This window comes from Hyperolius riggenbachi, chromosome 5 (assembly GCF_040937935.1).
Source record: "Hyperolius riggenbachi isolate aHypRig1 chromosome 5, aHypRig1.pri, whole genome shotgun sequence".
Lineage (NCBI taxonomy): Eukaryota > Metazoa > Chordata > Amphibia > Anura > Hyperoliidae > Hyperolius > Hyperolius riggenbachi.
The window spans coordinates 31,286,777-31,312,191 of record NC_090650.1 but is presented as its reverse complement, the minus strand read 5'-3'; the positions used below and the strand labels follow the sequence as shown (position 1 = coordinate 31,312,191).

Here is a 25,415-nt window from a genome sequence, read left to right as displayed (position 1 = left end):
ACCACTCACTGCACCCAGATACAAATCATTCTAAACTAATACTGCAACACAGCCCCGATACTACCCAATACACCCCATCCTACACCCCAGTACAGCTCCTACTGTGCTAATACTACAACACAGCCCCCCATACACCCCAATACACCCCAGTATACTTCATCCCACACTAATAACGGAACACAGCCCCCCAATACACCCCATCCTACACCCCAGTACAGCTCATACTGTGCTAATACCACAATACAGCCCCCGTACACCCTTTGCTACAACTTACAGAATTCCTGCAATAAATCTGCAGTATTTCTACTTCCTGCTTTCATGGAAGCAGATAAAGGGTTAACATCCTGTGTTTACATATTAGCTTTGACTGCCAAATTCCTGTGCTGACAAAGCTGAGAGCTTAAATTACACTTGTGATTACTTGAAGATGAGGGGGAATTAGACAGGCTTTTCTCTCTAAAACACACAGGGAGCATTTATCTCTGTTTTCCTTGTGTCCTGTACAAGAGTTCAGGTCCTCTTCAACATGCTTATATCCAATTTTTTTTTTTTTTTTTTGAAAAGTATTGCTGTTGGCGTCAAATTCAAAATAAGCAAAAAATCTTTTGTCAATATTTTAATGTGGTGTTTACGTGTTTACGTGATTTAATAATGATATGTTGTTTTTATTTCTCTTTCCCACAGTGTCCCAATATTTTAGGAAATGGGATGTAAAATGGCCCATGTAGTCAATCTATTGATCTCTGCCTCACATTGCTGGCATGCACAGTGAAAGCTCGTCATTAGCGGGGTGATTACCAGTGGCGTAGCAGCTAAGGAGCTGTGGGCCCTGATGCAAGTTTTACATGGGGCCCTCCAAGCACTCTGTACATAACAATTGATACGGTGCACCAAAACCTGCCAAGGACAACCGCAGTGTCAGAGGCGCAAGAAGGGGATGGGGAACAGCTTGTTAAAGAGAGTCTGAAGCGAGAATAAATCTCGCTTCAGAGCTTATATTCAGCAGGGGCATGTGTGCCCCTGCTAAACCGCCGCTATCCCGCCGCACAACGGGGGTCCCTTACCCCCCAAATCCCCTCTGTCCTCGCTGGGGATCTCTTCTGCATAGAGGCAGGGCTAGCCGCCGCAGCCCTGCCTCACACGCGTCTGTCAGCGCGTATCTCTGCCTCTCCCCCGCCCCTCTCAGTCTTCCTTCGCTGAGAGGGGCGGGGGAGAGGCGGCGATGCGCCGCTGATAGACGACGCTTAGAGGCAGGGCTGCAGCCGTTAGCCCTGCCTCTATGAGCAGCAAAATCTACGACAGTTGGTCGTAGATTTTGCAGGGGGGGGGGATTTGGGGGGTAAGGGACCCCCGTTTAGCCGCGGGATAGCGGCGTTTTAGCAGGGGCACACATGCCCCTGCTGAATATAAGCACTGAAGCGAGATTTATTCTCGCTTCAGTGTCTCTTTAATGATTACCACTATTCAAAGTATCTATAGAAGTGATTATTATGAGCACAGGACCAATAGAGAGCTAATACTGTAGTTGAGGGAGGGCCCCTCTGGCCCAAGGGCCCTGATGCGGTCGCTACCTCTGCACCCCCTATTGCTACGCCCCTGGTGATTACTTACGTTCCTCACAGTTAAAGCCACCAAATCCCAACGAACACCTGGAAGAGAACGGAGGGCATGTCATGCGGCTTGGAAACAGACCAAACAGATCCCACCTCAGCAAGAAACTGATTTCCCCCCTGCTCTGATTGTATCTGACTATAGACAGTCCTCTACTTACAAACAACTCCAGTTACAGCGTTTCAGAGATACAAAGTTGTCTTCATGTACAAAAATAGACAATACTGTTGTTGTTGTTTTTGTTTTTTTTACACATTTTTGTTGTTAAATGTTACAGTATTGTATAAACTGTTATAAGTATTTCCGAATACTTCAAAAGCACATTGAAAACAACCAAAATATTGTTTATACTATTTTTGTAAATCCAGAGTTGTAAACCATTAACCTACATTTCACCATGTATAACGCTGGACTCAACTTACAAAAAAATTAAACTTTTGCATGTGCTTCACCCCACCTCTGGAATCCCCTGCCACAACATATCCGTCACTCTCTAACCTTTCATATCTTTAAAGGAGTTACCAGGCATTTACTAGTAAAATAAGCGCTACTTACCAGCCCCAAGCTCCCAGCATGTCCCTCGCCGCAGCTCTTCCTGCAGCCGTTCTCCGCCTCTGCCTCCCGATCCGCAGTGATGACGTCATCGCCTGTACTGCGCCTGCGCGATTGGCGCTGTCAATCACCGCCACGTGGACCACGTGGCGGTGATTGACAGTGCTGCTCGCGCAGGCACAGTACAAGCCGACCTCCAGGTCGGCCTGACGTCATCAGCACGGACCGGGAGGCAGAGACAGCGAATGGAGAGCTGCGGCGAGGGACATGCTGGGAGCTTGGGGCTGGACGAAGCCCCGGGTAAGTAGCGCTTATTTTACTAGCAAATGCCTGATAACTCATTTAAACGTGCCCTCAAAACTCACTTTTTCCATCAAGCATACGCTCTACCTTAGGCCATTCCCCCTTTGAAGGCTACCCAAGTTATACTCCTTACTAGATAACCTAATTCTGGGAATACACCATAAGTTTTTTCAGCAGATAGGTGGTTCGATGGATAATTTCCGATCTTATTTTTCTGATGCATTTCTCATAGAAGTGAATGGAAATTGATAAGAAAAGAGAAGAAAAATAATAAGGAAAATCGTTAGAAAATAAGATCGACTGAAAAATCTCATTGTGAATTCCCAGCATAAAACACACTGCCTCTAGGTAGGAATATTGTATACTACACCACCTCTTGTCCCCCCCCCCCTCCCCCATTCCTTTAGAGTGTAAGCTCACAAGGGCGGGGCTCTGTCACCCTTTTTTGTCTTGGAATCTGTTATACATTTTATTCATATTACTTTTGGCACTGTAGTAGTTACCAATTTTGTATTTTGTCCCCTGTACTTAATATATTGGCATACACCATTGTCTGCATTATTTTGTACCCATGTTTGATTACTTTGTACAGCGCCACAGAATATGTTGCCATATTATAAATCAATAATGATAACTTAAAAACAATCTCCGGGAAGGGAACCTGTGTGTAGGGGGCTGTTTGTTTTTCCCCTGGCAGACTTTGCCCCCCCCCGCTGCTTATCTGGTGAACATCTCACCTTATCTCTGTTTTTACCTTATCTTTAAAAAAGTAACAAACAAGCAGAATAGTACACAAACGGAAGAAAAGTTCTATCAGTTATGTTAATAGGGAACAAATAGTCTTGATTTGTTTGCTTGGAAGGTGCTGAAGTGCACCAGTGGGAGTCTTTGTTAGAACTAGATTCATCTGTATGATGCTGGGAATACACCATACAATTTTCTATTAGATTTACCTGCCAGATAGATAATTTCCAACATGTTGGAAATGATCTATCTAACCATCTATCTCGCTAGTAATTAGGCATTGTTCTACTCGGCAGGAGATAACCAGAAGACAATGCACCAGAGATAATGACCAGTCTCTACAGAAAATAATCTAATTACAGTAAATCTAACAGAGAATCTAAAATCAGAAAATTGTATGGTGTATTCCCAGCATAAAAACCGATGGAAATCTCAGAGATGTTTTCCATGCATACACAACCTGTCTGCAGCCTCCGCTTGCTCTGGGCTCCCTCCGCTATCCATGCATGCGCCCCAGGAGGATGCCCAGTAACGTGGGTGCCTGTGTACCGTCTGGCATCACACAAGCACCCTTAGGATTGGTTCATATGATACGGACACTTGGCGGCATATACCGCCAGGAGTTCGGGACTCGTCCGCGAAACGCTCCCATTCAAGTGAACGGAATCATTTAGCATCGCGCAGTTACCGGCGATTACCGGCGATTGCACAAACGCAGCGTTCCAATCCCGATTTAATACGTCGTTTCAGCCGGCCCTAGAAGCCGCATGCGGCTCCTGGGGTCGCTTAGCTGCCGCGTCTTCATGTCACCTTCCGGGGATGACAAACGCAGATCGTGACGGGAAGCCGACGATCGCCGTACCGCCGCCCCCAAACCAAACGTCACAAGAGGACGTGGACCGCCGCCAAGTATCCGTGTGAACCAGATAACTGAGGGAGCCCAGAGCAAGGGGAGGCAGTGGACAGGTAATGTATAGCTCGCACTGGGTATGGGGGGGGGGGACAGTAAACATTAGGGCGGCCAGTGTTGGGTCGGCGGTCGGTTGTGGCATCACAAGGCCGATACCTGATCAATTTCAGCATGAAATTGGGAATCAGCCTGCAGTGTATGGTGGGCAGCTGAGACAGACCTCTCTCTAATCATGTTCCATTAGAGAGAGATTTGTCTCTTGGTCGAATCTGCCCATCATCGCTAGATGTATGGTTACCTTAAGAACAACTTACTTTGAGTGATTTTTTTTTGGTTGTAAATGTGCTGAAAAGGTTATTTCTATCAATGATGTGAATTATGTGAAAAATAAATCATTTTTGGGAAGTTTTGTGAATTGGCTATTGTGGTGAAACCCCTCCCATAGTGTGATGTCATGACCAAGGCCCTGACGGTTTGCTGCCTGTGAACCTCGTTGCATTGTGGGAAATAATGTATTTTTCCAACTGCCAAGCAAGCAATATCTCCCTGTGTGCATAGAACTCTGTTACAAACATTCCGTACAGATCACCTGGCAGAACTAAACATGTCACCAGTGTTACATTTCAGAATGTTAATCAGTGGGAGGAAAGATTTTACAATGGGCAAACACTGACTAAATAATCTATATAAAACATAAGCATTTTTATTCATTATGTTATGTTCACTGCAGTTCCTGTTTAAGGACCACTGGGGAAAATGTAAGCAGTCAGAACCAACAGGTTTTGGACTAGTTGATCTCCTCATGGGAGATTCTCAGGGTTTTCTTTGTTTTCAGAAGCATTTCCCGAACAGCAGTTGCTAAGTGTAACTGACAAAATAGTGTGCAAGTGTGTAGGGAGGCTGGCTGGTATCTTACTGTTTTGGCGGTTAAACTGCTGTTCAGGAATTGCTTTTGAAAACAAAGAAAAACCTTGTGAATACCCCATGAGGGGATGGGCTAGTCCAAAACCTGTCAGTTTTGTCAGAGTTTAACGGCTGGAGTGGCCCTTTCTTGTGTTTTAGTCCCTTGGGGATACGTCCTAAATAAAATCTATGGAATATAATTTGAAGATATATGGGGGATTGATTTGATTTTTTAAATCTTGTAATCAATGTTACTGAAATGAATGTCATCCTGTAACAATGGAACGTTTCCCATCATCACTGCAGCTGTGATGACCTCTGTGTGACCTTGAACAATGGAACGTTTCCCATCATCACTGCAGCTGTGCTGACCTCTGTGTGACCTGGAACAATGGAACGTTTCCCATCATCACTGCAGCTGTGATGACCTCTGTGTGACCTGGAACAATGGAACGTTTCCCATCATCACTGCAGCTGTGATGACCTCTGTGTGACCTGGTACAATGGAACGTTTCCCATCATCACTGCAGCTGTGATGACCTCTGTGTGACCTGGAACAATGGAACGTTTCCCATCATCACTGCCGCTGTGCTGACCTCTGTGTGACCTGTAACAATGGAACGTTTCCCATCATCACTGCAGCTGTGATGACCTCTGTGTGACCTGGAACAATGGAAAGTTTCCCATCATCACTGCAGCTGTGATGACCTCTGTGTGACCTGGAACAATGGAACGTTTCCCATCATCACTGCAGCTGTGCTGACCTCTGTGTGACCTGTAACAATGGGACGTTTCCCATCATCACTGCCGCTGTGCTGACCTCTGTGTGACCTGTAACAATGGAACGTTTCCCATCACTGCAGCTGTGCTTACCTCTGTGTGAATTTCACAACTGTGATTTCCACACCATGAACTGGATCATCTCCAGCCTCACTGACACCCAGGGCGACTGATTGGGGAAGAAGGAATGGGTGAAGGGTGAGACCTTGAAGGCTGTATAACTGGAAGGATGCTGCTGCCCTCTAGTGGTGAACGTAAAACATAGCATAGCTTACCTCAGGCACTCCATCCCTGCCCATCGGAATCCGCTGTCACATGCTGTGTAATGGGAAACATGAAAAATTAGGGTGCATTATAGTTAAGAACTCCCCCTCAATCCTTTTCCATCCAGAAACTTCCCACCAGCCCAAGGGTCATATCCTATTTCACCCCTCCCCCAGACGGAAAAGAACTTGCTTATGATTGCCCAGCGAGTTCTTTACACGCTATCCAGCTGTCCTTTTCATGCCTCCTGGAAGCAGAGGCGTATCTAGAGGGGTGCAGGCATGGCACATGCCATGGGCGCCACAGAACCATGGGCCTGCCCCCATTCCTCACCATTACTCAGACCTCAAATGAAGTAGCCATGTTCCCTATACAACAGAACTAATTTTATCTATGTATGTAGGGTGCACTTAGCTTAGTGTCAGAAAAGAGGATAGAAGGGGAATAAGAAGAGATATTTCCAAAACAGGAGCTTCTGCAATATCCCCAGCCAAGAAACACATGTAACCATAACACATGTACATGAGAAAGGATGCTATTTTTAGAAGGGAAGGGGGCTCTGACCGGGAGGGGGGAGGGGGGGAAGGTGCAATTTCATTGTTTGCCATATGCTCTATATTACGTAGTTACGCACCTGCCTGGAAGCGATGCTTCCCAGCAGACATGAGCGTTAGCTTAGACTTGTAAAGAGCAGGTCTAAACCAGCTAATGCACGTCATCGCCGGAGCCCCACTAAAGCATCTTTGAAGCTCCTGCTGGGGCTCCCCATTGGTCCACTGTCCGGACCATTTTCATTGGTTCAGACAGTGAAACAATGGGGAACCCCGGCGGGAGCTTCAAAGATGCTTTGCCGGGAGCTCTGGGGCTTAGCCGGGGCACGTATATGTGGGGAGCGAGGGCGTGGTGCTGAGCCTCACTCCCTATCATCCGGTAAAAGGGAGCATCCGGTAAAAGGGAGCATCGCTCAGGCTCAGCCATAGGATTTGTAGGTAATCCTCGTGCAATCGCCAGGTGATAAGTAGCTCGCATCTGCAAGCTACTTTTCACTTTGAGAATTGGATGTGGTCCCAAGAGCGGGCCCCCCTCGTCCAGAAATTAGAGCAGCGGCCAGGCAGGGACACTCACTTCTGTGTTCCCTAGGCTGGAGCTCCAATCACCGCTGGTCTTCTCTGTCTCCGCCGCTCACTCTACTTCTGCTAATCAGGAAGTAGATTGAGTGGCAGAGACAGAGAAAAACAGCGACAATTGGAGCTCCAGGCCGCCCTACCTGCGGCTGTGTGTGACCGCTGCTCCCCCCTTAAGGTTACCTTTACTGGGGACACTTATACCTGGCTACCTATACTTGGGCACCTATACCTGGCTACCTATACTGGGGACACCTATACCTGGCTACTTATACTGGGGCACCTATACCTGGCTACCTATACTGAGGACACCTATACCCTGCTACCTGTACTGGGGCACCTATACCTGGCTACCTATACTGGGGTTACCTACACTTGGTTACCTATATTGGGGGCACCAGGCTACCTATACTAGGGGTACTTACACTTTGCTACCTATATTGGGGGCACCTATACCTGGCTGCCTATACTAGTGGTATCTATACCTGGCTACCTATACTGGGGCACCTATACCTGGCTACCTATACTGGGGATACCTATACCTGGCTACCCATACTGGGGCACCTATACCTGGCTACCAATACTGGGGATAGACAGCAGAAAAGGTGAAGTTCCGCTCAATGCTCCAAATATATCAAAATCTTTATTAAATACAGGTTACATAGCTTGAAGATTTGCTAACATGTTTCGGACACACTCTGGTCCTTAATCATAGCAAGGATTGAAGCTATGATTAAGGACCAGAGTGTGTCTGAAACATGTTAGCGAATCTTCAAGCTATGTAACCTGTATTTAATAAAGATTTTGATATATTTGGAGCATTGAGTGGAACTTCACCTTTTCTGCTGTCTACTGCTGGGGTATGAGTTGCCTGGTTCCTGCCCTGCTCCCATCCATCGGGGTTGAGCGGACTTCACTTTCTTCTACTCAATACTGGGGATACCTATACCTGGCTACCTATACTGGGGCACCTATACCTGGCTACCTATATGGGGGACACCTATACCTGGCTACCTATACTGGGGACACCTACACCTGGCTACCTATACTGGGACACCTATACCTGGCTACCTATATGGGGGTAACCTATACCTGGCTACCTATACTGGGGCACCTATACCTGGCTACCTATACTGGGAACACCTATACCTGGCTACCTATATTGGGGACACCTATACCTGGCTACCTATACTGGGGGCACCTAAACCTGGCTACCTATACTGGGGCACCTATACCTGGCTACCTATACTGGGGATACCTATACCTGGCTACCTATACTGGGGCACCTATACCTGGCTACCAATACTGGGGATACCTATACCTGGCTACCTATACTGGGGCACCTATACCTGGCTACCTATATGGGGGACACCTATACCTGGCTACCTATACTGGGGACACCTACACCTGGCTATCTATACTGGGGACACCTATACCTGGCTACCTATACTGGGGCACCTATACCTGGCTACCTATACTGGGGTTACCTATACCTGGTTACCTATACTGGGGTTACCTATACCTGGCTACCTATACCGGGGGCACCTACACTTGGCTACCTATATTGGGGGCACCAGGCTACCTATACTAGGGGTACTTACACTTTGCTACCTATACTGGGGGTACCTATACCTGGCTACCTATACTGGAGGCACCTATATTATGGGCACCTATAATTGGCTGTCTATACTGGGGGCACCTGTATTGTGGGCACCTATACTTGGCTGTCTATACTGGGGGCACCTATACTTGGCTACCTATATTGGAGGCACCTATACCTGGCTACCTATACTGGAAGTATGTTCTTTTCCTGTTCTGCCTGCCTTTCCAATTACTGTTTTGAGCAGGGAGGAGAGGAAGGAGGGGGGGGGGCATCCAAAGTTTCGCTGTGGGGCCCAGTGATTTCTAGTTACGCCCGCCCACCATCAAACAATTTTTGTTGGGTGGAGAGGGTTTGCCAGAACATACCTCTACATGAACGGTCAGAAGGGTTGAACTTGTAATACCCCTGGCGGCACTCACAGGTCACAAGGCCGGATTGGCTCTGGCAGTTGCTGGATGCTGGTTCACACATGGCGAACTCACACAGACTCAGAGCTGAAAGAGAAGCAATGAAGAGGGATGAGACAGGGGCTGGAATTCAGATAAGCAACCCTTACCTAATGGTGAGGGGGGGGGGGGGGGGGAGTGCCAGTGGGGTAGAGGGGGCTGCCAGCTGTAAGCAGCTTTCATTATTAATCACTATTCCTATAGACTTGGCCTCTGTTATGCTAGAGGCTTGTTCAGCACTGCAGTAAAGCGGGACCTTTTTTCAGGTCACAAGATTTACAGTTACAGCAGCAGATGAGACCCCAACATACAGCAGACATTAATATTGCCATATTTAACCCTTTCCAATGCTATGTCAGAATATGTGTGATATTGGCATTTTCTTTTTTTTCATAGTTCACCCAGCCACACCCCTATCCCATCTCCTGTGACACCTTCAATGCTTATCCAGCCACACCCCCATCACACCTCCAGTGACACCTTCATAATCCACCCAGCCACACCCTCATCACATTTCCAGTGATGCCTTCATTGCTTATCAAGTCACACCCCCATCACACCTCTAGTGACGCCTTCATAGCTCACCCAGCCACACCCCCATCACACCTCCAGTGACACCTTCATAATCCACCCAGCCACACCCTCATCACATTTCCAGTGATGCCTTCATTGCTTATCAAGTCACACCCCCATCACACCTCTAGTGACGCCTTCATAGCTCACCCAGCCACACCCCCATCACACCTCCAGTGACGCCTTCATCCCTCATCCAGTTACACCCCCATCACACCTCCAGTGAAACCTTCATTGCTCATCCAGCCACATACCCCATCACACCTCCAGTGACACCTTCATTGCTCACCCAGCCACACCCCCATCACACCTCCAGTGACCCCTTCATCGCTTATCCAGACACCTATCACACATCCAGTAATGCCTTTATTGCTTATCTAGCCACACCCCCATCACACCTCCAGTGACGCCTTCATTGCTCACCCAGCCACACCTCTATCCCATCTCCTGTGACGCCTTCAATCCTTAACCAGCCACACCTCAATCACACCTCCAGTGACACCTTCATTGTCCACCCAGCCACACGTCCAGTGACCCCTTCATTGCTTATCCAGACACCTATCGCACATCCAGTAACGCCTTCATTGCTTATCTAGCCACACTCCCATCACACCTCCAGTGACGCCTTCATCACTTATCCAGTCACCTATCACCCCTCCAGTGACGCCTTCATTGCTTATCCAATCACCTATCATACATCCAGTAACGCCTTCATTGCTCACCCAGCCACACCCCCATCACACCTCCACTGACCCCTTCATCGCTTATCCAGCCACACCCCTATAACACTTCCAGTGACGTCTTCATTGCTCAAACAGCCACAACCCCATCACACCCCCAGTGACACCTTCATTGCTCACCCAGCCACACCCCTATAACACTTCCAGTGACGCCTTCATTGCTTATCCAATCACCTATCATACATCCAGTAACGCCTTCATTGCTCAAACAGCCACAACCCCATCACACCTCCACTGACACCTTCATTGCTTATCCAGCCACACCCCTATAACACCTCCAGTGACGCCTTCATTGCTTATCCAATTACCTATCATACATCCAGTAACGCCTTCATTGCTCACCCAGCCACAACCCCCATCACACCTCCACTGACCCCTTCATCGCATATCCAGCCACACCCCTATAACACTTCCAGTGACGTCTTCATTGCTCAAACAGCCACAACCCAATCACACCTCCAGTGACACCTTCATTGCTTTTCCAGCCACACCCCATCACACCTCCAGTGATGTCTTTATCGTTTATCACGCACGCACGCACGCACACACACACACATCTTACAGTGGTAAGTGTCTGCAGTAAGCAGGGATACACAGGAGTCGCTGCCTTCATCACAAAGCAATGCAGAGTGCTTCAGCTCCTCCCACAGGGTCTTCTCAGTGAGAGGGTGCAGCATGGAGAAGGAGTGGACGATGGTCACTTGCCCGTCACTTGGCCTTCCAGAGACACAAACAGGTGAGACAGGCAATGAGCAATGCTTACTTGTAGGTGGAGTCTTATGAGGGGACTTTCCAAAAAATTCTTAAAGCGAACCTGAGATAACACCAAAGGAAAAATGTAAACATACCTGGGGCTTCCTCCAGCCCCTTTCGGCCTGATCGGTTCCTCGCCGTCCTCCCCTGCCTCCTGGATCCTCCACTATGGCTCCCGACAATCCTTCCAGTAGTGAGCACGTGCAGCCTTGCAGCGCGCGTCCAGGAGCGTTCTGCGCCTGCAGGACAGGAGACGTGCGCAGCCGGACTGCACCTGCGCCGATTGGCTGAATTACCAGAAGCCATAGTGGAGGAGCCAGGAGGCGGAGGAGGACGGCGAGGAACCGATCATGCCAAAGGGGGATGGAGGAAGCCCCAGGTATTTATACATTTTTCCTTTGATACCATCTCAGGTACATTTAAAACATTTGTGGTGAGATGATCTCCCCATCATAGCTTCTTCACTACAATTTATGAAAATCCTAAAAAAAAAAAAAAAACCCAAACCTGAAGTTTTCACTTGGTTTCTCTTTGCAGGGAGCACTGAAAGGGTTAAGCATCAGTGTTTAATGTATGGGGAGAGAGCGCTGCAGTGCTCCTGCAGTCTGTTAACAGCTGCTGATAAAAACTAATTAGACACTAAGATCTGGGCAACTCAGAGCAGTGAATGCCTTCAGCAACTACAGTATATGTGGAATAAATACTTTTAATTGTGTGCTATGCAAGAGTTCGCGTCCGCTTTAAGAGCTGGGCTGGGAACTGAGTAAGGCGACATCACACTGTGAGAATACCTGAGTGATAGCAGAATACAGTGGGGAAGGAAGCATCAGGAGTAGCTGGTAAATGGTTGAGGTGGTCAATGGGATGTTAATCAGTCTGTGTTATATGCAAATTTTGAGTAATCAAAATCAACAGGAAGTGAACATGAGCGGTCCAGGTGGCCATACACTTATAGATTTGTAGCAGATTCGACCATCAGATAGATTTCTGGCAAATGCCTGTCAAGTCCAGTCTGACAGGAATCTATCTGATGTGTGCCACACACTGGGAACAGATTTCCAATAGATTTCAGAATTAAATCTACTAGAAATTGATCTAAATGCATTATTGGACCATTAGATCCAATGCAACCCTATGGGCCATCAATCTGCTGCCAGATTTTCCATCCTGCCAGATAGATCAAATCCATCGAAATAGATCAAAATCGGCTGCAAATCGACTGAATGGGGAATTTGATAGAATCGATTTCTGATCGATTCTATAGAATCAATCGATCCATGACTGAAATCGACCAGTGTATGGGCCCCTTAAGTTGCATACAATGTGCATTAGATTTGCAACCAAGCTGCACTTATTTATTCTTAGCAACGGGTGAGGAAAGTGAGCAGATCTAGGAGCCCAGAAATGCTGTGATCTCCAAGGCCGGATTTATACTTTTTGCGCCCCTAGGCTAAGAATGTTGTGACTCTCCTTCCTTGTGCAGCAGCCCCTCCCATTCCATGTGCAGCCCCTCCTCCATGTGTATCATCCAGGCACAGCAGCCCATCCCATTCCATGTGCAGCCCCCTCTTCCATGTGTATCATCCATGTACTGCAGCCCCCTCCTCCATGTGTATCATCCATGTACAGCAGCCCCTCCCATTCCATGTGCAGCCCCCTCCTCCATGTGTATCATGCATGTACTGTAGCCCCTCCCATTCCATGTGCAGCCCCCTCCTCCATGTGTATCATGCATGTACAGCAGCCCCCTCCTCCATGTGTATCATCCATGTACAGCAGCCCCTCCTATTCCATGTGCAGCCCCCTCCTCCATGTGTATCATGCATGTACTGTAGCCCCTCCCATTCCATGTGCAGCCCCCTCCTCCATGTGCATCATCCATGTACTGCATCCCCTCCCATTCCATGTGCAGCCCCCTCCTCCATGTGTATCATCCATGTACTGTAGCCCCTCCCATTCCATGTGAAGCTCCTCCTCCATGTGTATCATGCATGTACAGCAGCCCCTCCCATTCCATGAGCAGCCCCCTCCTCCATGTGTATCATCCATGTACTGCAGTCCCTCCCATTCCATGTGCAGCCTCCTCTACCATGTGTATCATCCATGTACAGCAGCCCCTCCCATTCCATGTGCAGCCCCCTCCTCCATGTATATCATGCATGTACTGTAGCCCCTCCCATTCCATGTGAAGCCCCTCCTCCATGTGTATCACCCCTGCACTGCAGCCCATCCAATGTGAAGCCCCTCCTCCATGTATATCATGCATGTACTGCAGCCCCTTTCCTTCATGAACAGCTCCCTTGAGCATCAGTTTGCGTTTTCATGTGTTGCTCCCCATTTTCAGCCTCCTCCTTCACATCTAGTAACTTTTTCATGTCCAGGTGCCCCTTGGTAGGCAGACGCCCAAGGCCTGGGCCTTTGTGGCCTTTCCAGAAATCAGACCCTGGAGATCTTACCACCAGAGTGCTGTCTCTGTGGCAAGGGAGGGGGAGTTTCTAGTAGTAACAGACAATGTCATTCTACTCCTTGAGCTAAGGAACAGGGATGAGCTCCTGACTTCGAGATTCTAGTTTTGTAAGAAATGAAAGCTTTACACCTACGGGCTGCGGCAGGGGGATTAACTCTTCCTTGTTGCCACCTCTGGTTGCTGCTCTCCATGTCACATTTCACGTTACTCAGGTGCTTCCTCCTTCCTGCTTCGAAGGAGTAAGTATCAGAGTGATGGAATGTGAAGTGGAACGCAATGGCCTCCTTAGGAATGGCCGGGCATCTCTTGTTCAACACACAGACTCTGGTAGGATCACTGCATGTTTGATTGCTACATGAATAGCCAAACTGTGTCTATCCATAAAAATACAGCAGATGTTCTGTAGAGTCATTTACAGCACTGGACACCCTCTGCTCTCTCCAGCCCTATCATGTCTGTCCCCCATACTCACTGCACAGGGCTCAGCGAAGTGGACAGATAGCCAGGAAGGTGACCCAAAACTCCCCGAAACTACAAAAGAAACAAAACATTACTTTGTATCTGCGGCGTACGCCGTCGCCCCACACCACAACCTCCACCTCACACCCAACATTAATCCCTCACTTGTCAGATATTTTCCATCCAGTAAGATGGTTGGCTGGCCATTAAAGGACAACTGTAGTGAGAAGAATATGCGGAGGCTGCCATATTTATTTCATTTTAAACAATACTAGTTGTCTGGCAGACCTGCTGGTGTATTTGGCTGCTGTAATGCCTGAATCACACCAGAAACAAGCATGCAGCTAATCTTGTCAGATCTGATAATAATGTCAGAAATATCTAAGCTGCTGCGTGCTGGTTCAGGAGCTACTATGGCTAAAAGCATTAAAGACAGAGGATCAGCAGAATAGATAGATAACTGGTATTGTTTAAAAGGAAATACATACGGCAGCCTCCATATCCGTCTTATTACAGTTGTCCTTTATGTGGCATTATGGATGTGGCATTATGGGTGAGTTGGCTCCTTCGGGTGCACTCCGTGTCTTTAGTGAAAAATGGACAAACCCCATTGCTACCCCGGCCTCTTCTGGTAAAAAGCTTACAGCAATGCCATAGTGTAAAAAGGGCCTCAAATGATCTGTTGGATACTTCAGTCAGCTAGCTCTCCACTTCTCCTCTCCTCTCCTTGGTAAAGGCTGCATGTAGAGTTGGTGAACTGTAATCTGCATCACATAGCTGGACTTAAACCCTTTAGCAGCCAATTTATTTAGAGGCTTTTTAAGTGCCCTAGTCCAATTTATTTGACCACATTTCTTTTCTTCTTTGTCTCCTTGCTTTTAATTAGCACTGCTGTAATGTGTATTTATGGCCACTTGTCTCTAGGGGGCAGTGCGAGACAATAACAGAGGACTTCCGCTTTCACTTTCTATATTTTCTGCTGTAAGAGAGAGATCAAAGCATTCCAAGAATTTACAGCACAACCAGTTCTGCCGGCTGAGGTCAAAAGCAACGCACTTATCTCAAACGAGATAACTCTATTGAAGCTGCTAATGGGCTAAAGAGGCACTGTGGTGACATATAGTAGAATGCACATATTCAGGAAACCCACTTTTACAGTAATTTTTCTGGTTTTAGCACCAGAAACAGTTCCTGCAGCTATACATTGTAGTATATTGGTATGTAACTCTGCCCTCCTAGTGATGCTTAGCCTAGGCTGTTTAGCTACAGGGGTATATTTTGTACTGACTTCAGAACTCTCCATAAACAAACATTCCGCAGAGATCCCCTGACAGGACTAAAGATGTCACCACCTGTGATACTTTTCAGAATGTAAATTGGGTTGAGGAAAGATTTTACAATGGGAAAACGCGAACTAAATAATTTGTAAATTAATTTTACAAAAAATAAGTAATTTTGTTCATTAAGTTATTTTCACTACAGTTCCTCTTTAACATCTCCACTGTACAATGAGGAGACTAATGCAAAAAGGTAACTTAAATGACCACTCCAGCGAAAAAAAAGTAAGCAGTGGCAGGACAGGTCACAGTATATTCCTGCTCCCCCTGTTTCTCTAACTTATTTCGGCTCTGGTATCCTTTCCTTTTGAATGCTGGAAAAGTTCAAGACTAACTCAGTATTTCCTGCTTCACAAATACAAAACCTTTATGGAAGAATTCCAACCCACTTACTAGAACGGCCACTTCCTGAGAGATGTCAGCATCCCGCCAGGTTCTAATCGTTCCTCCTGGGCGTGTCTCATCTTCAGACCGGAGAGCTCCTCCCAGAACAGAGGCGGAGATTTGGGCTGGGAATGTTCTGGCTTTCAGGAAACATAAAACAATGCATAATATGGTGTATTACCTACAGCAGACAAGTTTAATTTATCTGAAGATACTTATCTAAGTTAAGAAAAATGGCAGGTCCTCTTCCTCCCATAGCTCAGTTATTATCCAGCATATGTCTGATGGCTGGAAGACTATATAGTACATTGGAGGGAAGGGGGACAGCAATATAAAACTGATACATATGGAACAGTGCCATAGCTACAGAGCCATGGGCCTTGGTATACATTTTACATAAGGCCCCTCCACCATCATGATATATATAAAATTCATATGACACCAAATCCCAAAACTTGCTTCCTGAGGACAGCCCCAGCATGAAAGATAAGTAAGCTGGGGAAAGGGAACAACTGGTTACTGATCCCCACTGTTCAAAGAACACATCCATGTTATTATTACAATGTGTTGAGGGGATCCCATAGCTCCTTAGCAACGCCACTGTCAATCCTCTCCCATGATGCAATGAGTGCAGGACCGGTTCTAGTAACAATGGGGCCCCAGGGCAAAATTAACCCAGGGGCCCCCCAACATACACCCCTTGACCAAAAAAGTGGCATTATGGGCCATTTGTTAAAGCCAAATTTCCCTCCTGGGCCCCTGAGTCGGGTGCTGACCCTCTTCCCCTTAGCCCCTGCAGAGTCTTTGGGAGTGTAGTGTCTAACCTGCCCATCAGCACAGATGAGAAGCTACTCAACCAAAGACTCTGCAGAGGCTCCGAGAAGCAACAATTAAGATGGGAGGAGACACCATGGGGGGCTCTACAGGTTTTGGGGCCCTGGGGCAATTGCCCTCTTTGCCTCTATGGTAGCGCCGGCCCTGAATGAGTGGGCAGATGAAAGACAAAAAGTTCTTGAAAAACACAGGAAGATCATTATGGTGCATACACTGAACCTAGTAACATACATTTACCTAACAACATCCCATAATATATCCACACATTGGCTTCAATTCACTATGACATATTTGGTTAAAGGAAATAAAGGGTCGGTAAAATACTACATTCAGTGTTTAAGACTTTTTTTTCCAAATTCACTATAATTTTCATAATTGCGGTAGTGGTTTTGTAATTTGCTGGAAAAACTGCATGACAAGTCACTAAGATGTTTACCTCATGCGGTGTTTCATTTGGAATTTGATGGATTATTGCAGTGCAGGGAAAATGGACGACCAATGTGATACAGACAGCATTTTTGTTAATTATACTGATAAGTAAAGTACAAGTCCAAGTTGGACTTATATAAAATTTGTATCAATTTTAAACCATTATTATCTTATCAACCTTTTTTAATTACTACATACCGTAATACGATTGTGAAATTAGGAAAATGTGTTTTTTATTATTAACTTTCCTATTTTCGTGAATAGTTTACTTTTCACCTTTTGGCTGCTTTCACACTGGGACGTTACAGGCGCAGGTTAGAGCAGCCTGTAATGCAGCCCAACTCACAGTAATGAAAAATCAATGGGCTGTTCACAGTGCCCACGTTGCGTTACAGTGTAACGCTGCACGTTATTTGTAAGTGCAGCATGCTGTGCTTTCGTTAGACTGTTTGCACATGCTCAGTATTGTGGTTTTTTATTTTATTTTGAGCAGGAGAGGAGGAGGAGAGAGTCCGCTATTGTTAGCCACATGGCTAATTAATATTCACTGCACTGCAGTGTAGTGATGGGAAGTTCGGCTCGATTCATTAAATCGATTCATTGAAAAGAGCCGGACTTCCCATCACTTCTACTGTGTTTTCTTCCTGGAGCGGCCGCTGATAGGCTGGCGGGACCACGTGATGCAGAGTGTTCCGATCACATGGTCCCCGCAAGGTATGAGACAAAAAAGGCGCACCAACAGCCGCACAACGCGGCTCACTCTGGCGTCCACCTCCAACACCACCAGGCGTTGCGTTAGGGGTACGTTATGCGACCTGAACGTCCCCTAAAACGCAACGTGTTGGTGGGAAATGCTCTGTTTCCTCTCTTCTATAACCTTCTAAATGGCTGTCTGTTACTGACAGCTCCAGTCTTGAGATAAATACAGAACATATCGCTTGTTTTACCATAGCCTCTATTCTTTGTGAACTGAGACATTTACCTCACAAGTCAGTATTTTACCTCTCAAGTCAGTAATTTACCTCACTAGTCATTTTACTTTTTATGTGGTGACAGCCTTAGTAAATTGACATTTCACAAAATGCCACTATGGGTGAGTCTAGACAGGTGCCTCTGAAACTGGAGCAAACATGAAGCAGAAACCAGAGTCCATTTCCATTTTTGGACAATTTTGAGCAGATTAATGTAGACAAAAAATGACATCAATTAATAAATTATGCCTATATACAAAAATAACTTATTGGAGGAGCGATTTACCTGTTACACAACCCATATCCTGGTGGAAGTACAACCCTAAGTCACAAAGACAACCTTGAAGAATGCATGAACTGAATGGAGGACAGTTGTCATCCTGGTGACAGGAAAGAGTACCTGCAAGTAATGATTGGAGGGGGAGGTTACTTTAGCATATGCTATGCTGGTTTTACAGAGTAGAATACGCTACTAGTACATGTCACAGTTGCAGCAGAATTTAGAGGTGGTATTTAGGAGCAGTGTGCTACCCCTCTGTATCTTCTGGAGTACAGTGACCACTCACCAGTAGAGGCTGCCCATCCACTATGTAGGGTAGTGCTGTTGATTGCTGCAGTCTGCCCTCTAGTGGTGTTGGATGTGTGTGGTCCTATAGGGACAGTAGATGTTCCTGTTGTAAAATTGAAAGTTACAAAGGTTATCCAATCAGAACAAATGATTCATTGAAAGGAAAAAGAATGGCACCAAGCAGGGCAGATTATCAGCAATGTCAACCCGATAGAAGAATTATTCTGCCAAAAAGTGTACAAACACTACAAAATCCCTTCAGCTGCTGTCTAACGTACAGCAGGGATTTAAAGTGATCCCAAGTGGAAGCTCATGTTCAAAATTAGATATTAACCTGAAGAGCGGGAAGCCTCAAGGATCCTATTGAGGCTCCCCTCGCTGGTCCTATGTCCCTCGTCGCTGAGCGATGCCCCTCTCCACATCGGGACCGCACTCCTACTCTGTTACGAGCGTACTCAGTAGCCATGCAAGCACGGCCACTCATACCAACAGCATGGAGCTCGTGGCTCCGGCTTACTGCGCATGCGTGGGTGAGCCGCGCAGCTACTGGTGGCCATACTGCAGGAAGAAGAGCTGCATATGATTAGTGGCAATTCCTTGTCGCTAATCTTTGGGGGAGGGAGGGGGTGCACTCAGCGATGGGGGACATCAGAACAGGGAGGGAAGTATCAATAGAGTCCTGAGGCTTCCCTCTCTTTTATGTAAGTATCTCATTTCCTTCCGCTCAGGTACACTTTAAGGTATTCAATATTTAACTGAGGAAACATGACCTGAAACTTGACAAATTATCACACAATCCTAAAAACGAAATAACGTGAGCCTTATTAAACAAGCAAGTCCAAAGCATTGGGCTTGTCTCACACATCGCTGATCATGTTCTGCAGACAAATCGCTGTGTATTTTGTCAGGGGCGTAACTAGGAATCACCGGGCCCACCTGCAAAACTTCGGATGCCCCCCCCCCCCTGCTTTCTGCAGAGGTAAGTTTAGAACCAATGTTATTCAATTGGCTAGTGCACACTTGAAGCAGATCTGGCTCTGCAGACTTCTCCAGCATCACTACAGTACACAGCACTTGAGGAGGGGTAAAGAGGTTGGGGCTGGGCGCTGTACACAAGAGCCTGATGAACGCTGAATAGGGACTGTCTAAAAATATTTGTCTACAAAATTTTGTAGGATTTCTTATCGGTGGCTGAGCAGATGAAGTCATGCAGAGAGCAGAAAGCTTTTTCTCTCGTGCCCTTGGTTGTCAGTCTCTCAGGACAGGGAAAATAAAATTCTCCCCACATGGGGCCCCCTGCTGCTTCTGGGCCCCCCTGTGGCTGCAGCCCTTGCAGGGTCTATTGTTACGCCCCTGTATTTTGGTGTGTTGTTAGTTTATCTGCTGGCGTTTTTATGGAAAATTTTTATAGTGTATTTGCCAAGAAACAGTCTTACTGCGTCTGTAAAGCAATGCCCGGCAAAAGCATTGAAACGTTCCCCAGGGTTTCCTGTGGGTCATTACACCGCAGCAGATAAAAATGGCGCAGGACGAGCGCCGGGAAAATGGCGCCACAACAGGCGACAATAGTAAACGTTAGTAGTGATGATGATCGTAATCAGCTAATTAGGATTATGCGTACATTTTCACAATTACGCATGGTAATTACGATTTGTAAATTGAATTGATTTTATGTAATCATTCGTAATTTAGCGTAAGTTTCATGTAATTGCGTGCTGACTTTAGCGGTGAATAGCACAGCCCCCATACATACTATTGTCACCAAAACTGCTACATATATTCTGAAGAATAGTGAGTACAAGTAAAAAAAAAAAATTTTCAAAAAGTTAGTTTTTGAGAAAATCAATTTAAAAATGCAAAGGAAAAATGGCAGTTTAAAAAAAACATTTTTCCTTTGCAGTTCTAAAATCGATTTTCTCAAAAACTACAAAATCTTTTTGAACATACGTAGCTATTTTGGTTGAAATAGCATGTATGGGAGCTTTGCTATTAACCGCTAAATTACACAAAATTACTGGAAATTACAAATGATTACAATTACAAACGAAATTACGAATTTACCCCAAAATTTCACATTACGATTTCGCATTTTAATTGAGAATTTTAATACAAAAATTACATCCATGCGAAATGTGTGCTCATCACTAGTAAAAGTCGCAATTAGCGGCAAGGAAATTAAATTATGGCGCAGGGAGTAGCTAAAATTACTGTATATACTCAAGTATAAGCCTAGAAATTTAGGTCTGATTCACTTGAATCACTTCATAAAAGTATAGGGGTCGACTTATACACGAGTCACAGGGAACACTGAGCACACTGCGGAATGCGTGTACTAATAGTGACATTCCCATTTGCAGTAATTTACCCTGTGGTGATACTTTGAGGAAAGGAAATGCCAAGAAAACACAGGTGTGAAAGTCCTGGCCACAACAATTAACAAGGAAAGGGGGGGGGGGATACTGGGCTGCATAAAAGGGAGTGAATAATTGCAGCACTTGGGGGCCTGGAGGAGGTATTGGCTGCACTTAAGGGACAGGAGGGGGTTAATGGCTGCAATACTGTATGCAGGGCAGTCATTAATCCCTTATGGGCCCCAAGTGCAGCCATTAACTTTGCTGGGTAGACTTATACTTGAGTCAATAAAAAATTCCAGCTTAAGAGGGTTGAATATTGTAGTCGACTTATACATGAGGTCGGCCTGTTTTCGAGTATGTACAGGTAGCTAGAAAACAATTAGATTTCTTGGGGTCAAAGGTCTACTCCGAACTATCCACTCACACAAGGGAAGAGTAAGGGCCTTTTCACACTGGTGTGGTGCGGCAAATTGCCGCACTGCTACTGTAGCCTAATGTAACCCTATGGGGAAGTTCATATTTCCCACGTTGCAGTGTGCTGCGTCAGAAGTGGCCAACTGAAGATTAGCGCAGAACTACATTACCATGCGTCGGCCCGGAAGTCATGTTACTCTATGGCGGCGAAGGGTTTTTTAAAGCGTTGGTGTTACGAAGTCACGGCGCGCATGCACGGAAGCGTATTTTTACAATACGCTTCCGCATACCTGAAGCAGGAAGTGACCGCAAGTGCGTGTAACTTCCTGCTTGGCTGGTGGCCAGACACTAATGCTGTGTTGCCTGAAGGCCTGTTTTTTGCGGTGCGATGCGGTGCGGCGGGGCGGGTGGGACGCACCGCATTGCTGACGCCAATTTACAGTGTGAAACGAGCCTCTAGGTGCCTGCCCATACACTAGAGGCCGATTCCTGATAGATTTCAGCATGAAATCTATCAGGAATTATCCTAGCAATGCCACCTCCGCCACCAGCCTGGCCGTCCCCCAAGTGTTACATGTGCCCCCTGTTACCTGTGCTCTGAAAATTCTCACCTGTCCGCAGGTGCAACTCCCATTATCTTCTGCTGTCACCCCGTCTGCCGTCACGGTGTGTGTGACATTACACACATGTCTTGTGACACATGTTACGGGCAGGCACTTCCAGTAACGGGGGTGACAGCGGAGGGTGCCACGTGACGCACCCGATTGAGTATATTCGACTGAGATTTTCCAGCATTTCAGACCCAAATTGATGAAATCATCCACCGGAGGACATGTTCATCCGCCCACAACATCGCTAGATGTATGTCCACCTTAAAAGGAACCCAAGGTGTGAGATCTATGGAAGCTGCCATATTTCTTTCCTTTTAAACAATACCAGTTGCCTGGCAGTCATGCTGATATTTCAGGTCAGTAGGGTCTGAATCACACCTAAAACAAGCTTGCAGCTAATTATATCAAATTTGTCATAGACATCTGATCTGCTGCATGCTTGTTCAGGGTCTATGGCTTAAAGTATGAGAGGCAGAGGATCAGCAGGACAGTCAGGCAGTGTACATTATTTAAAAGGAAATAAATATGTCAGCCTCCATATTCCTCTCACCTTGGGCTTCCTTTAAAGGGAGTCTGAAGCAATATTTAAAATACAAAACAGATACTTACCTAAGGAGGGGTAACCTCTGGGTCCTATAGAGCCTTACCGGTGCTCTCCTAGCCCCGGCGTTCTCCTGCAGCCGCAGGCTCCCCCGTTAGGCTGCTTTCTTCTGCTTCGGATGGGCTTCGGAAGTCTTCGGGAGCACTTGGGCTCCCAAAGATGGGCCGCTCTGTCCTGCGCATGCACAAGTAACCTCTCTTGCACTTGCAGTACAGAGCCGCCCTGGCTCCCGAAGACTTTCGAAGTCTCCCACGCCAGGAGATTTTAACGGAGGAGCATGCCGGGGAACTAGCAGATGAGGAGAGGAACAGGATGGCTCTATAGGACCCAGAGCCTTCCCTCTCCTTAGGTGAGATTTTTTTTAATATCGCTTCAGATTCACTTTAAGAGGATCCACTATAGATTCTGTTCATTAATACATTTTATACCATAACTGGACGCTCCTTCTGTCCCCAGATGTGTGACGGGTGTCCCTGTGGACACCTCTTGGGTGGAATACAATGACTGGGCTGTTGTTGTGATGTTATCCATGGGCATGGTTACTGTCTGTATAGTACTGTTTGGTATGATGGTCTCGCTCCCTCTGGTAGAGTATGACGACTCTACCTCTGCAGTTATGTTACCCATAGACACTGTTCCAGTCTCTACAGAGGCTTTGGGTGTGAAGGTGGTGTGGTCCTCTTCAGTGGGGTAGGAGGAGGGCATTCCTGCAGTGGTGTTGCTCACAGGCACTGTTAGTGTCTGCAGAGTTGTGTTGGTAGTGATGGTGCTCTCCTCTCTGGTGGGGTACAGTGAGGTCGAGTCCTCTCTGGTGGGGTACAGTGAAGTCCAGTCCTCTCTGGTGGGGTACAGTGAGGTAGAGTTCTCTCTGGTGGGGTACGGAGAGGTTAAGTCTTCACTGGTGGGGTACGGTGAGGTGGAGTCCACTCTGGTGGGGTACGGTGAGGTGGAGTCCTCTCTGGTGGGATGCGGTGAGGTTGAGTCTTCACTGGTGGGGTACGGTGAGGTGGAGTCCTCGCTGGTGGGGTGCGGTGAGGTTGAGTCTTTACTGGTGGGGTACAGTGAGGTTGAGTCTTCACTGGTGGGGTACAGTGAGGTTGAGTCTTCTCTGGTGGGGTACAGTGAGGTTGAGTCCTCTCTGGTGGGATGCGGTGAGGTTGAGTCTTCTCTGGTGGGGTACGGTGAGGTTGAGTCTTTACTGGTGGGGTACAGTGAGGTTGAGTCTTCTCTGGTGGGGTACAGTGAGGTTGAGTCTTCTCTGGTGGGGTACAGTGAGGTTGAGTCCTCTCTGGTGGGATGCGGTGAGGTTGAGTCTTCACTGGTGGGGTACGGTGAGGTTGAGTCTTTACTGGTGGGGTACAGTGAGGTTGAGTCTTCTCTGGTGGGATGCGGTGAGGTTGAGTCTTCTCTGGTGGGGTACAGTGAGGTTGAGTCTTCTCTGGTGGGGTACAGTGAGGTTGAGTCCTCTCTGGTGGGATGCGGTGAGGTTGAGTCTTCTCTGGTGGGGTACGGTGAGGTTGAGTCTTTACTGGTGGGGTACAGTGAGGTTGAGTCTTCTCTGGTGGGGTACAGTGAGGTTGAGTCTTCTCTGGTGGGGTACAGTGAGGTTGAGTCCTCTCTGGTGGGATGCGGTGAGGTTGAGTCTTCACTGGTGGGGTACGGTGAGGTTGAGTCTTTACTGGTGGGGTACAGTGAGGTTGAGTCTTCTCTGGTGGGGTACAGTGAGGTTGAGTCCCCTCTGATGGAGTACGATGATGTGGCATCTCCTCTGGTGGGGTAAGATGAAGCCATTCCTACAGTGTAATTACCAATAGGCATTGTTGGTGTCTGTATCATTGTGTTGGCCGAGATGTTAACACTCCCTCTAGTAGGGTGCAATGAACCAGTTTCTGCAGTGATGTTACCTATAAGCAGAGTCTGTGGAGTAGTATTTGGCGAGGTGGTGTTGGCGCCCCCTCTGGTGGGGTATGATGACTCCATTTCTGAAGTTATGTTACTTGTATACATAGTTAAAGTCAGTGCAGTCATTTTAGGTGTGATGGTGGTGCCCCCTCTGGTGGAGGAGGAGTTCAGCCAGGCTTTGTCAGTTGTAGGTGAGTCTGTAATGAAAATAAGTACATGCTTTAGCAATCTCCAAATCTCCAATCTCCAAACTTGGGCCTAGTTTACATGGACATTTGCCCAGCATTTAATTGCCCCATTTTAATACTCCCAAACAGCTCTCTTCTGAAATCTCTAATTATGCTAACGGTACAACGAAGAACCATTTTAAGGCATCACATTTAAGGAAGTTCACGCAGGGTCGTATTTAAAGCAAGGCCATATAGGCCATGGCCTAGTGCACCACAGGATCAAGGGCGGGTGGGCAGCAGGCTATAGTGGGGTGGGGGCAGGAAGGGTCACCTGGCTACATATACTGGAGGGTGGGGAGGTCTACAGGCTATCTATACGTAAGGGGGAGAGTTATCTGGCCTCTTATACTAAAGGGAAGGGGGGAGGGGTCATCAGTCTACCTATACTGGAAGGAAGGGGGTTCATCAGGCTATCAAAACTGGAGGAGGGGGGAAGGGTCATCTGGCTGCCTATACTAGAGGGAAGGGTCAAGGGGCTACCTATACTAGAGCGGGGGGGGGGGCAGGGGCGTATCTGGGTAACATAGAGCCTATGGCAAGCACTGAAA

At 47.1% G+C, this 25,415-nt stretch overlaps 1 protein-coding gene and 1 long non-coding RNA gene across 4 annotated transcripts in view; one reads left to right on the top strand and one right to left on the bottom strand.

The window, feature by feature from the left end:
* LOC137518088 (uncharacterized) overlaps positions 1-1,025 on the top strand; it is a 179,886-nt gene extending 178,861 nt beyond the window's left edge. For both annotated transcript variants that reach the window (XR_011020735.1, XR_011020734.1), the window contains exon 3: positions 685-1,025. This is a non-coding gene — a long non-coding RNA (uncharacterized lncRNA). The remainder of the gene's footprint in view (positions 1-684) is intronic.
* LOC137518084 (protein HEG-like) overlaps positions 1-25,415 on the bottom strand; it is a 54,333-nt gene that overhangs the window by 19,228 nt on the left and 9,690 nt on the right. Inside the window, exons 2-11 of one of the 2 annotated variants that reach the window (XM_068235380.1) lie at positions 24,432-24,834; positions 23,164-24,341; positions 18,754-18,858; positions 18,474-18,587; positions 15,963-16,093; positions 14,246-14,304; positions 11,116-11,270; positions 9,160-9,288; positions 6,079-6,121; positions 1,612-1,649 (exon numbers count right to left, since the gene is read on the bottom strand). In XM_068235380.1, coding sequence (XP_068091481.1) covers positions 1,612-1,649; positions 6,079-6,121; positions 9,160-9,288; positions 11,116-11,270; positions 14,246-14,304; positions 15,963-16,093; positions 18,474-18,587; positions 18,754-18,858; positions 23,164-24,341; positions 24,432-24,834 — 2,355 coding nt within the window. Of the gene's footprint in view, positions 1-1,611; positions 1,650-6,078; positions 6,122-9,159; positions 9,289-11,115; positions 11,271-14,245; positions 14,305-15,962; positions 16,094-18,473; positions 18,588-18,753; positions 18,859-23,163; positions 24,835-25,415 lie in introns of both variants that reach the window. The other variant, XM_068235379.1, reaches the window with a different exon arrangement.